Below are 13,476 nucleotides of genomic sequence, written 5' to 3'. Positions count from 1 at the left end.
ACTCCCAATTGCATAAGAATAGGAATGCACACGCCGTAAGTCATCCCTGTTTTCTGAGAAATTCTGGAACTCCAATCTGAACTTCCAGGAACACGAGCGAAGTGCTGCCAATTCTCACTGCTGCATTATTTTCTAAACCAAAGAGACAGAGTTTTGGAAAGACCTCCTGAACACGGCAAAGAGGAGAGGGTGGCGGTGGTTTTTGTTTTTCATTTAATCCCCACAAGATTAGAGATAGTTTCCAAGGGAATGAGTTTGAGCAGCAAATGGATTAAAGGAAAGTTCCTGGATCAGCAAGCACAGCTTTTATGAGGAGGTACATAAACGGCACACAGAACTTAGCAAGGAACTTAGAACCAGGATCAACCTCCTAAACACAACTTCTAGCTCCTAACTGGAAGGCCAAACTAAATGCAATACTTGTCACATAGTTTGCCCTTGCATAGCTGAGTTTTCGTGCTTTTTAAAAACGAATAAATAGCTAGCGTGCTTCTGAGCTAGATCAGGACTGCAGCAAAGCAGGCTTTAACCCCTTTGGTTCTCCTGCAGTCTCGGGTTGAAATCCTGCCGCCCCCCCCCCTGCCATTCACAATGCTTTGTTCCTTTACATGTACCAAGCACGGGGGGTGAAGAGGAGAATCCGTCTCGGACAATGGAGGCAGGAAAAGGTTAAAGAATCTCTTGCACCACACAAAGGTCTCCTAACCCCGCAGGAGCATATTTCTCATTTTAGGCCAGGTTTGGCCCTAAATCCCTCACCTAAATGCAAGACAATCAAAACTTGTACAAGTTGTGTATGACAAAACAAGCTCCACAAACAAAAGGTGCAGAGGAGGAAAAAAGATCCACCAATCTCAGAAGGGAAATCTATGTTAGGGACAGTGTTGGTTTTTTTCTGGGAGTACTCAAGAATATGATTTTCCAGAAGAAAAGCACTGGTTAGGAACCAGAGCCCAAGTTCCACTGAGAGGAAGGAGGATCAAGAATGGTTGCTAATTTCCTAGGGCAAGCAAGATGCAGATCTCCTGAGAAGAACTGCAAGGAAAGAAATTAAACTTTCTCGAAAATCTCAAAGCCACACTTCCTCTGGTTGTCTCCCACATACGCTTCGGCCTGAACTCACAACTGCTACCCTTGTCATTGCTTTGCTAAAATTGCAACTGTGATCTACTTTACAGGGTGGTTGTTGTGAGGACAAACACACTTTGGAAATTTAAAATACTATTACAAAATGTAGGATACGCGCAGGGAATGATTCCAAGTCAGAACTTGCATGTGCAGGGTCTGATTGTGTACATTATTTTTTTGCTTCATTTTCAGGTTTCCCTCCACCCCGTGGCTTCCAACCTACCCCACCCCAACCCTCTCCCTATTCAAAATCAGGGCAGGCAGGCTGGAGGAAAACATCCATCAGTATGGCATTTATCTCTCTCTTTTCTCCTCAAAAGAACTCAAGGTAGCACTCCTGGTTCTCATTTTCCCCGTGTTCTCCTCACAACAGGCCCATGAGAGAGCTTAGCCTAAGGCAAGCATAGGCAACCTCGGCCCTCCAGATGGTTTTTTTGAGACTACAATTCCCATCATCCCTGACCACTGGTCCTGTTAGCTAGGAATCATGGGAGTTGTAGCCCCAAAACATTTGGAGGGCCGAGGTTGCCTGAGTCTGGCCTAAGGGATGGTGACCAAGCCAAGGCCACACAGTGGCCAAATGGACATTTCAGATCCTGCTCTCCAGCTTCTCGTCGGCTTAGTATTCCGCATTTTAGAAAAAAGGTGTAGAACTGCATTAAGTGGGGAGTGGGATATTAATATTTTCCCATGATTCTAAAAGTACCTGGGAGCCCTTGTTAGAAGGCCTGTGTGGCACTTTTCAAGAGTAATGAATTGAGGCTGGCGTCCTGTAAACACTTCCCAGGGAGCATTCCTCATGCAAAGCAGTGGGACTCACTCTGTGCAATGTGCAGCTATTGTGGCAGGAATCCACTGCCAGTCCCTATAAGCAGTGCCTGTTGTTAGTATAGCTTCTGCAGCCTTAAATGGTTAGGACAGCAAGTTTAATGTGACTTATTTACAAGTAAGTGCGCACAGGACAGGATTTCTTGCAACGCTGGTCCTAATGAGAAAATAATCCGACTAAAGTGCCATTTGTTTTAGTGGTTTGCCATAATAACTGCAGCAACTGCTCACTTTGTGATGTCTTTTATACCAAATGAGTGCTAGAAAAGGGCTGAACATCTTCTCTCACCTCATTACTACCTCTGAGCAGGTATGCCTGAGCCATTTATCCTCTAATGTGAGTGAGCAAAGAGACTCCAGCTACAAAAGCTGAGACCAGCGACCATCTTGCCTGGGAGTCCTGAAACACCTGCTCCCTGCTCTAAAGGTATTTTTTCACCTGACCTGACAGGGGGGGGGGGCGCCTGGGCTGACTCCAGCTACAAAAGCTGAGGCCGTTGAACAGCCTCTTTTTGTTGCTGTTTTTAAATCTTATTATGAATTATGTGGAAATTGTGTGATTTGGTCATGCACTTTTTTTGATGTGCTTTATTTATTGTTTACAACTACTTTTCTTATGTTTGCAATTATGTAAATCATCTCATATTGCAAGCCGCCTTGCGCATGCTTTGAACTATGGAAAGGCGGCATTCAAATCACATGATGATGACAATGATTACTTTTACTGTGTAGATTCTAGAGAACATTCCTCACTTGCAACCTTTCTTTTATCATACTGTAGGACTGCTGCAGCAACACTTCTGAACAGAGAACATCTTGCCTGATTATTAACAATGGTGCCCAAGTTGTACTCACCGTTATGCAAATGAGCACACAGACTGTTGCTTTGCACACTGTTCCTGGCATATTGCGAACATGATGATGTTTCTGACATCACATAAGAGGGATACAGTAGAACCCCACCAGTAAAACCATTTTCTCCATGCTGCTCATGTGGGACAAGGTCAGAATTAAAGAAATAGGAGTGGACATGCAAGAACCAGCAAGCAACAGAAGGAAGGCATGGCTAGGTGGGTGCTCTACAAAAGACACATTGTTCTGTTTCCCATGCTTGCTGAATCGGGGACCTGAAGCATCTAACCAAGACAGGCGCATGAGACACCCAGGGCTCACATGAACTGCTGCTATCAGCTATCAACAATGAACCAACTCAACGCCTCAAGTTCCTACCAAGCACACCCAGGAAGTACAGAAGAGGTACATATTTTTGAAGATCACTGACTGTGTATGATTCTATAGAATGAGCGTACAGTTGTACCTTGGAAGATGAACAGAGTCCATTCCAGAAGTCTGTTCAACTTCTAAAACGTTCGAAAACCAAATCACGGCTTCTGATTGGCTGCAGGAAGCTCGTCGGACGTTCAGGTTCCAAAAGAACGTCTGCAAACCGAAACAATCATTTCCGGGTTTGCAGCATTCGGGAACCAAAACGTCTGAGTTCCAGGGCATTCGGGATCCAAGGTACGACTGTATTGTGATCCTGAGAAAACAGAAGATTTGGCAAATTCAGAAGTGTTCAGAAGTCTCATTAAGTCTGATTGTGTTTGTTTATTATTCTGCCATGGAACTTCACTTGCAGAGTGTGGCACAATTTACAGGGGGTTTGGGAGCACTCTTCCATTGTCTTCCAAGGCAGACAGATGCCAACCAACCAACCAACCTTGTCCAGATTACTGGTAAGAAAAACTTCTCTTTCCAGGCGGAAGTATGTTCAAGAAAACAGCATTTATATGTTCCAGTTGTAGCCTGGGGATTAATTAGCATGTGCAACACAGAACTCAAAAGCACTTTTTGATGGGCAGATCTGATGGGCAGATCCTTCTTGTTTTTGGTAAACACACATAGCCTTGCATGATTAGTGTTTTGGTACCTAAGATACCACATACAGGGCAACTCAAATCTCTCAGCATCTGAGTAACATTCATCTCACCCCTGAAAGGTGACACGAGTGCTGCAAATTGAAGGATGCCTAATACTTGTCCCAAGTCTAAAGGAAGTTGCTATAACTACTGATCAGCTGACTAGTGGTTAGAGCAATCTTGTCTGAAGATGCGCTTTCAGTGCCAATCAGCTGGCAGGCACTGGGAGTGCACCTTCCATTTTGTTTAAAGGTAAAGGTAAAGGTACCCCTGCCCGTATGGGCCAGTCTTGACAGACTCTGGGATTGTGCGTCCATCTCACTTAAGAGGCTGGGGGCCAGCGCTGTCCGCAGACACTTCCGGGTCACGTGGCCAGCGTGACATCGCTGCTCTGGCAAGCCAGAGTCGCACACGGAAACGCCGTTTACCTTCCCGCTGGTAAGCGGTCCCTATTTATCTACTTGCACCCGGAGGTGCTTTCGAACTGCTAGGTTGGCAGGCGCTGGGACCGAGCAGCGGGAGCGCACCCCGCCGCAGGGATTCGAACCGCCGACCTTTCGATCGGCAAGTCCTAGGCGCTGAGGCTTTAACCCACAGCGCCACCTGCGTCCCAAGTCCAAGGTTACAAAATGAACTCCTCAAAGTCCATTTTGAGGAAATGGTTTGAGTTTTATCCATCCTTCAAAACAGAAAGCAGGACTAAGGAGTTCCTGATCCCTGCTTACCAGCACTGATGGGAAGCCCTGCTTGTACAGAAACAACTGGCAACTTTTAAGCCCCTGCTTGTTCCTTTGCAGCCATGTCCCTGGCTACCACAAACTGCAAATCACATATTACATCAGGTGTGGTTGGCAGGGAGCCGCCTCATAGGCTGGACCTAAACAGACCTGCAAGTACCTCATCACTGCTTTACAGGCTATGTTTCAGTTGCTTTCATGGTTAGCAAGAGCACCAGCAGAAGCATAACATTTGTATCTGGTTGAGATTACTATCATTTCTCCATAACCTTTTTTCAATTCCCTCCCCAGCATGGTCTTGCACCAGCCTCCTCATGGCTTCCGTGAAGATTGAGGTAGCCTCTCCTACATGGTAGTCCTTCGTTGGTTTTGATACAACTAGCAGGAGCCACCAACCCATATTGCTGTTGCAGGAACACCCCTTTTAGTAGCACGGCTCTTTGCCTTTGATCTGGGTGTGCCAAAATTGGTTCACCATTTACAGAGCTGTGATTATTTCCCCTGAAAATAGCCGAAACCGTAATATGTCATAATAAAGCACCTTGAGAAGGACCTTCAAAGTAAATTTTGAGGGCTTCAGTCACCCTCGCTTTCTGAGTCATCCTATGTACAACTGATTTGGAATAGCTGCTTGCTTTTAAAACACCAAGACCAACCACTCATTTTCCAAAGCAGTCTTTGAATACTTACTGGCCTAGTAGTACAGGTTAGCCATCATGGCACAAAAAGCAGCTAAAGTTAGCACAAAGCCAGGCACAGTCCTCCTGCCATACATGGTGGCCCACCTGGGAAACCAAAGATTCTTCTGCTGCCTAGCAGACCCACAATGCACAGCTCAACGGGTCACAACTTGTGCAGGTCTGAAACTTGCTACACTTTACCCAGTAAAAATATTAGTTGACAAATAGTAAATCCACAGCCTTCCAGAGGCCTTGTATAACCTTACCAGAGCCCGGTAAGCAAGATGGAGGGCTTAAAAACTTTTCAGTGTCAAGAAAACTCGGCACCAGAAAGCGCCCTCCGCCATGCCCCTCTTGAGACCTTGGACAGCCCCTTCTGATTGCCCCATTCCCCGGCTCTCCATCTGTTTATTTATTCGCCCACCACCCATGCAAAGCTGCAATCACGTAAATAAATCCTACATAAGTTGTGGGTCTACCATAGTGCGAAACTATGGTTTCCCAATCTGTACATGAGTCAGTGCATGCCTCGGGTTCCAATGCTACCTCCTCTCCTCCTCCTCTGAATGCCTGGAGGATGAGTTTGGAAGATCTCACTCCCCATTTTAAACAAATTGCAGTTCCGTGTCAAGGTCCAAACGCAGAGAAGTATGGTTTGTTTAAGCTCTAGTTTGGCAGCTGGTTTTGGATCCTGGTCTGCAGTCTGTTAAAAATTGGGAGGGAAATCTTCCGATCTCCTCTGGCATGCAGATGAGGCTGAGAGTAAGAGCACATGAACCCAAGGCTCACAATGAATCGCTGATATAGCAGGAAAGCCTGGATTCCCTTTAAATCTGATCCAGGCCACTGACGTAATTAAGGCTAACTAGTGAGTTACTCAGCTCAGGAAACAGACTTTACTCCACCACTACAGCTGGATTCCATGCATTTTAAATATATTTAAGTTATAACTTACTATTCGGTAAGGATGGTGCAAAAAGGAGTCTGGGCAGCCAGCTAAAGCCATTTGTGCCTTCAGAATATCTTCAAAATTACATCTACTGCTTTGCGGCACCTGCAGTGTAAAAACAAGATGGTGAGAAAACTGTGCTGGAGGTGTTGACAAATTGTTAATATGGCAAACAACTTGGAGATGGAAGGACAGAGAGGGGAAGAGAAAAGCCTGTGCCCTTCTGCCAATCACAGTATGGAAGTAATATTGGAAGCCTAGCAGTCAGGTTCATGCCATTCAATGTTATTTTATTGCATAACAGAAGGACTGGAATAAAGCCCATAACAGCTGCTAGCCCACATAAAATTTTACTAGCATACCTGACTTGCCCAAACACCCACATACTTCTGTAAGTCACGCAGAGCACAACAAATTCTGCATACAAAAGAACACCCCCCAAATTACAACAAGGTTTCCCTGCCTAATCACTTGGAGAGTCTTCTGACTTACTACAAGAGATCTGACAAACGGCTACTTATAAACCTACAAAACATTCGAAAGGTAGAAATCTATTTTATTTTTAAATTACTGAGTCCTACCACTGTAGGTAGGGACGCGGGTGGCGCTGTGGGTAAAAGCCTCAGCGCCTAGGGCTTGCCGATCGAAAGGTCGGCGGTTCGAATCCCCGCAGCGGGGTGCGCTCCTGCTGCTCGGTCCCAGCGCCTGCCAACCTAGCAGTTCGAAAGCACCTCCGGGTGCAAGTAGATAAATAGGGACCGCTTACCAGCGGGAAGGTAAACGGCGTTTCCGTGTGCGGCTCTGGCTCTGGCCAGAGCAGCGATGTCACGCTGGCCACGTGACCCGGAAGTGTCTCCGGACAGCGCTGGCCCCTGGCCTCTTGAGTGAGATGGGCGCACAACCCCAGAGTCTGTCAAGACTGGCCCGTACGGGCAGGGGTACCTTTACCTTTTACCTACCACTGTAGGTGGAGGTCTCTTTGCCTACAAATTCCTATGATCTGCATGTGCAATGGTGTAATCCGCTTAGAAGCAATAGGCAGCAAAGCTTCTGCACTGATATCGTTCACAGTAAACGCAGGCTTATGTGCAGTATACTGCACATCACCTAGTCTGATGGCGGCCTGGATTCAATAACTAAACACACAGCTACTCTGTTTAGCCGACAATCACCTCGAAAGAGCTCCATTTATGAGTACACTTCTTGGTCAACTGCTTTTCACAATTCTGCTAGGAAGGAAACTTCTATAAAGTCAGGCAGAAAAAGGCTTATGAATGCAATTATTCCTACATGTCTTATAATAATAAGCAGATTTTGTCTGCAATCCTACACATCTTAACCTTGGCATAAAAAGGAGGTAAAGGTAAAGGACCCCTGACAGTTAAGTCCAGTCGCGAATGACTCTGGGGTTGCAGTAAAGCTCATCTCACTTTCTTGGCCGAGGGAGCCGGCGGACAGCTTCCGGGTCATGTGGACAGCATGACTAAGCTACTTCTGGAGAAACCAGAGCAGCGCACGGAAATGCTGTTTGCCTTCTCGCTATTTATCTCCTTGCACTTTTTGGCATGCTTTTGAACTGCTAGGTCGGCAGGAGCTGGGACCAAGCAACGGGAGCTCACCCTGTTGTGGGGATTCGAACCGCCAACCTTTGGATCGGCAAGCCCAGAGGCTCAGTGGTTTAGACCACAGCGCCACCCGCGTCCTAACCTTGGCATAAGCTCCACTAAATGCAGTGGGGACAGAAGCAAACATGCATAGGGTTGATTGCCTAGTAAAAAAAGGAGGGGACAGGCACCTTCCCACCCTTAAAAATATCAATGAGCAACTACACATTACAGTGGTACCTCGGGTTAAGTACTTAATTTGTTCTGGAGGTCTGTACTTAACCTGAAACTGTTCTTAACCTGAAGCACCACTTTAGCTAATGGGGCCTCCTGCTGCTGCTGCACCACCAGAGCACGATTTCTGTTCTCATCCTGAAGCAAAGTTCTTAACCTGAAGCGCTATTTCTGGGTTAGTGGAGTCTGTAACCTGAAGCGTATGTAACCTGAAGTGTATGTAACCCGAGGTACCACTGTACATGCAATGAGGACTATTTCTGAAAGTATCCCCATTCATGCAATGGTGTCATGCAATGGTAAGAGTGCCAAAACATTAGAGGAAGAGACGAAATTCCATCTTCAGTGCCAGCCCCACTAGGTCACATATGTGTATTCCCACCAAAACAATAAGAGTATGCGAAAAACGCCCTTTCATAGGCCACCTGAATGTAGTTTCAGAAGAAAATGTTCTAGAAGGCAGCATGTGCTCTGAAATACTGTACTTGCAACCCATTCTTCTGGTTAAGCTGACACAGTTAAAAAGGGGAGCCAATGCCTTCATCTCAAGGTCTAGACAAGAGGCCTGTAGCCTCTGACAACAAATAACTGAAAGAACTACCATTTTCAGGGGATCTCTCCTCCAGCACAGCCTGTTCCTAAGCACCCATCTCCTCACAAACTCAAGTAAGGAACAGTCAAAGGAGACAAGAGCCATAACTCAGTGGCACAGCACAGGATTTGCATTCAGAATGTGCCAGCTACAATTCTTTCGCATCTCCAGACAAAGGATCTTAGGCAACGGGGCAGCAGAAAATGGCCATGCCTTCAAGGCCTGCAGCTCAGTGGTAGGCTATCTGCTTTTTGCATGCAGAAGGGCAAAGTCTAAAGCCCCAGGATCTCCAGGCAGGACTAACAGGAGATGCCTGACTGAAACCCCGGAGAACCTCTGCCCGTCAGTGTCGACCAGGCATAGGCAAACTCGGCCCTCCAGATGTGTTTGAGACTACAATTCCCATCATCCCTGACCACTGGCCCTGCTAGCTAGGGATCATGGGAGTTGTAGTCCCAACACATCTGGAGGGCCAAGTTTGCCTGTGCCTCCATTAAGCCCACAAGTTACACTCACTTTTCTTACACGACCTTATGCAGGCAACTGAAAAATAAATAAATACATTTGAAAAACATGGGAGAGATCAAAATAAGTGGTAGTAAAATGTCAGGAAGAGGCAGGAGAGCACATGACTTAAAGTGCATCATGCCAGGCCTTTCTACCATGCATGCACAGGACAGACTGCTGCTGACAATTCTTTTCTTCTTCCAAGGTGAGCTGTGCAGGATCACAGCTGGACAGGGTCCTCTGGTGCAAAAGTGCTCAGAACAACTGGTCCCTTCGGATAGGATCTGGCAGGAGGAATCCTTGGGAAGCAGCTGTGCCATGTGACAACCATCTACTCTCCAAACTTCTGTTTGAAGACACAACTGAACTGGGGCCTGCAAGCTTCAGGGTTGCTTGACCCAAGGTAGTGTCATCAGCAAGACCCCCCTGACACTGATCCATCAGTGCCACTTGGTTCCAAGTCAGATCTAAGGACAGGAGCTGGAGGTCACTGACATCCGTCAGTCAGAGACCACTTTCTCTGGGCAGAGGCTACAGATCTGGTGGATGAACGCTTCAGCTTCCAGAGGGGAATATGCCTGGGGAAATGAACATTAACGCCTCATACAGCATTCTAAAATTACAGAAATCAGGCAACGATTAACCCAAGTTCAAACAGAACCTAGTCTATTCCTTCAGTAACCCATTTCATTGTTCTATCACACGCTTCCTGGTCCAAGTCCACCATTCGGTCACAAGGCGAGGCCTTGGCTCTATCCGCTGGTTTGCAATGACCACGGGAAAGTTAAGACGCGTCCGCCCGTGCTCCCTTTCTGCCCAACCTCTTGCAGCTCTGGCCTCTTCCATTTCTTGAAAAGAAATGGAAATGACTAACCTATGAGATCATACTGAGCTCCTCCAAGGAAAAGCTGGGAGATAGACATAATAAAGAAATAAAAATGCACACTAAAAGATATTGCTAAAGGTAAAGGTAAAGGTACCCCTGCCCGTACGGGCCAGTCTTGACAGACTCTGGGGTTGTGCGCCCATCTCACTTAAGAGGCCAGGGGCCAGCGCTGTCCGGAGACACTTCCAGGTCACGTGGCCAGCGTGACATCGCTGCTCTGGCCAGAGCCAGAGCCAGAGCCAGAGCCGCACACGGAAACGCCGTTTACCTTCCCGCTAGTAAGCGGTCCCTATTTATCTACTTGCACCCGAGGGTGCTTTCGAACTGCTAGGTTGGCAGGCGCTGGGACCGAGCAACGGGAGCGCACCCCGCCGCAGGGATTCGAACCGCCGACCTTTCGATCGGTAAGCCCTAGGTGCTGAGGCTTTTACCCACAGCGCCACCTGCGTCCCATAAAGATATTGCTAGTACATTCCAATAGAACACGATGCTATGCCCACATTGTGTAATTGCAAAGAGCTTGTTGTCATAGGGCAACTTTCTCAGAGGAAGTGTCAGGAAATTAGCAAGACAGGAAGCAGCCTCACAGAGTCAGGCCATTGGTCCACCCAGCTCAGTACTGTCTGCTCAGGCAAGTAATGGTTCTCCACGGTTTCAGACATGCATCTCTCCCAGGCCTGCCTGGAGAGGCCACCTGGGACTGAACCTGCAACTTTCCACACCCTAGCTATGGTGGCCCTTGCCCATATTTAAGGTTTCCAATGCCAGCTGTGGCTGCTTTCATACAGATCGCTTTATTTAGTTTCATCTCCAAATCTGGCCTTGGGTATTCCTAAAAATCTAAGCCAGGTACCTGCCTACCATCATTTCGCCTTGGATATGAGAAAATGAATATGACCGTTCATATGCGCTATTCTTGTCTGCAACTTCTATCCTTCTCAAACAACACAGCCAGAGACTCACGCCCCTAATTTGGCATTTGTGTTGTGTGGCCTTATTTAGTGCTGTTGCGTTGAAGATAACACATCGTGTCCTTCAGCATTACTACACTTAAATTATCTCAAAAAGATAAAACACAATGGAAATTCCCCAAAAGGTACTTTACTAATCTTTCAAAAGAGAGAGAGAGAGAGAGATGAACTGGGCCTATTTACACTGCAGAATGAAAAGGTTCTGGGGATTAAAGTGAATTATCAGCAACTACAATTCCCAGAATGCTTTGAAGAAAGCCGTGACAGTTATGCCACTGTAAAAAACAACAACAACAGGGATGTTTGTCCCGTGAATCTGCCTCCTGACCTTTCCTAGCCAAGTGTCCTGAATCGGACAGGCACCAAAATAAACTGTGATCATTTCCGTGGGAAAGATGACAGAATTCCCACCTCTATGATAGAGTGAGGGTCTTCCCCCCCAAGATAAGGGCTTTTCTGCATGAATGCGTTAAGACTAAAAATATGGTTGTCCTTCAGACAAAAAAGCCAAGGGGCGATGCCTAGTCCTAGGGGCAGATTTACTAAAGGAAGCATCATCCAGGTCTTCCTCTCCAGTTACGTAGCATGGATCTGGCAAGGAGAGCAGTGTGGGAGAGACACAATCGGATTCCAAGTTGCAACTGCCTAATGTGCCTCCATCAGGACTACTCAAAAGGAGGTAAAGGTAAAGGTACCCCTGACCGTTAGATCCAGTTGTGGACGACTCTGGGGTTGCAGCGCTCATCTTGCTCTAAAGGCCAAGGGAGCCAGCGTTTGTCCACAGACAGCTTCCGGGTCATGTGGCCAGCATGACTAAGCCGCTTCTGGCGAACCAGAGCAGCGCATGGAAACGCCGTTTACCTTCCTGCCAGAGCGGTACCCATTTATCTACTTGCACTGGTGTGCTTTTGAACTGCTAGGTTGGCAGGAGCTGGGACAGAGGAACAGGAGCTCACCCCGTTGCGGGAATTTGAACCACCGACCTTCTGATCAGCAAGCCCTAGGCTCAGTGGTTTAGACCACAGTGCCACCCGCGTCCCTGACACTCAAAAGGAGACACATGGCCAAAAAGACACCACTGCATTGCCGAAGGTGAGGGGATGTAGGGCATCTATGAGAACTGGGGAAAGGGTTTGGCGGGGGAGGCATAATAGTTGGGAAATAATGTGGGACCCGGTTGCAGCAACAGTTCTCAGTTACCACACTGACAGAATATTGCCAAGAAAGAGCTCATATATCACTATTGAGTAATCCACAACGCAGGACTGTCGTCAAATTTTGTACCCCAAGATTGAAAGGTGACAATTCCATTAATCAGGGTTGTGCTTTTCCTTTAAAAAAAAAAAGGCACTGAACTCTTCAAATGGAAATCATGACCAAGCAGCAGAATGAAAAATTAGTCAAGGCAGTTTCTAAGGGTGAATAAGTTTTGAAAACAATAAGCCGGCCATAAATCACCAATCGCTGCAGATTTTTTTTTACAATTGAAGGCACTTAGCAAATGGACGCAGGTGGCGCTGTGGGTTAAAGCCTCAGCGCCTAGGGCTTGCCGATCGAAAGGTTGGCGGTTCGAATCCCTGCTGCGGGGTGCGCTCCCGCTGCTCGGTCCCAGCGCCTGCCAACCTAGCAGTTCGAAAGCACCTCCGGGTGCAAGTAGATAAATAGGGACCGCTTACCAGCGGGAAGGTAAACGGCGTTTCCGTGTGCGGCTCTGGCTCTGGCTCTGGCCAGAGCAGCGATGTCACGCTGGCCACGTGACCCGGAAGTGTCTCCGGACAGCGCTGGCCCCTGGCCTCTTAAGTGAGATGGGCGCACAACCCCAGAGTCTGTCAAGACTGGCCCGTACGGGCAGGGGTACCTTTACCTTTATCTAGCAAGTAGAGGCTGCTCCTTTAAATAGCACTCACAGTGGCCTATGTAAAGGCTCTGGATATCGAATTTGCACGTCATTCATGGTTCCTGCAGATTAAATATGATGCGCAATATGACGCAACAGAGAACCCACAATGAACTTTTTTTGGGGGGGAGAGACTTGCCTCACCTTCCTCTGAGCAAAAACCTCTACCAACCCAAATAATGAGTACACAATAAAGCAGAAAGGTTGTGGGCAAAACAGGCCCCAGAGTTTGCTCAAGGGACCTAAGCCTGGGGAGACCCACCATGGCTTATGTCAACAGCACAAGCCAAGGACCTCCGATTGTGACCAACATATATTTTCTGTAGCTTCAGTAACAAACCCATCAGGTAGACGTATGATGAGCTGACATGAAAACAAGTGGCAGACCTTTCTTAGCACCATGGGAGTAGCACACATATGTAACCCTAAGCCTGTGAGTGCAACAGAACCATCCTGCCATTTTCTTCTTGAGCAGTAACTGTGCAAGGTGACATGCAAACACACACAAAGCAACTGTAATTCTCAATGTCTGAAACTGACCTCT

The 13,476-nt window shown here is 47.3% G+C and overlaps 1 protein-coding gene across 3 annotated transcripts in view; it reads right to left on the bottom strand.

Moving 5' to 3' along the window:
- Nucleotides 1-13,476, bottom strand: part of GRB10 (growth factor receptor bound protein 10) — a 91,295-nt gene that overhangs the window by 59,302 nt on the left and 18,517 nt on the right. For all 3 annotated transcript variants that reach the window (XM_079949621.1, XM_079949623.1, XM_079949622.1), the window contains one exon: nucleotides 6,248-6,346. In XM_079949621.1, coding sequence (XP_079805747.1) covers nucleotides 6,248-6,298 — 51 coding nt within the window. In that variant the 5' untranslated portion in view covers nucleotides 6,299-6,346. Of the gene's footprint in view, nucleotides 1-6,247; nucleotides 6,347-13,476 lie in introns of those variants that run through there.

This window comes from Podarcis cretensis (assembly GCF_951804945.1).
Source record: "Podarcis cretensis genome assembly, chromosome: 13".
NCBI classification, from domain to species: Eukaryota; Metazoa; Chordata; class Lepidosauria; order Squamata; family Lacertidae; genus Podarcis; species Podarcis cretensis.
Note: the sequence above shows the minus strand (reverse complement) of the source record. Positions and strands in the feature narration are given on the sequence as shown.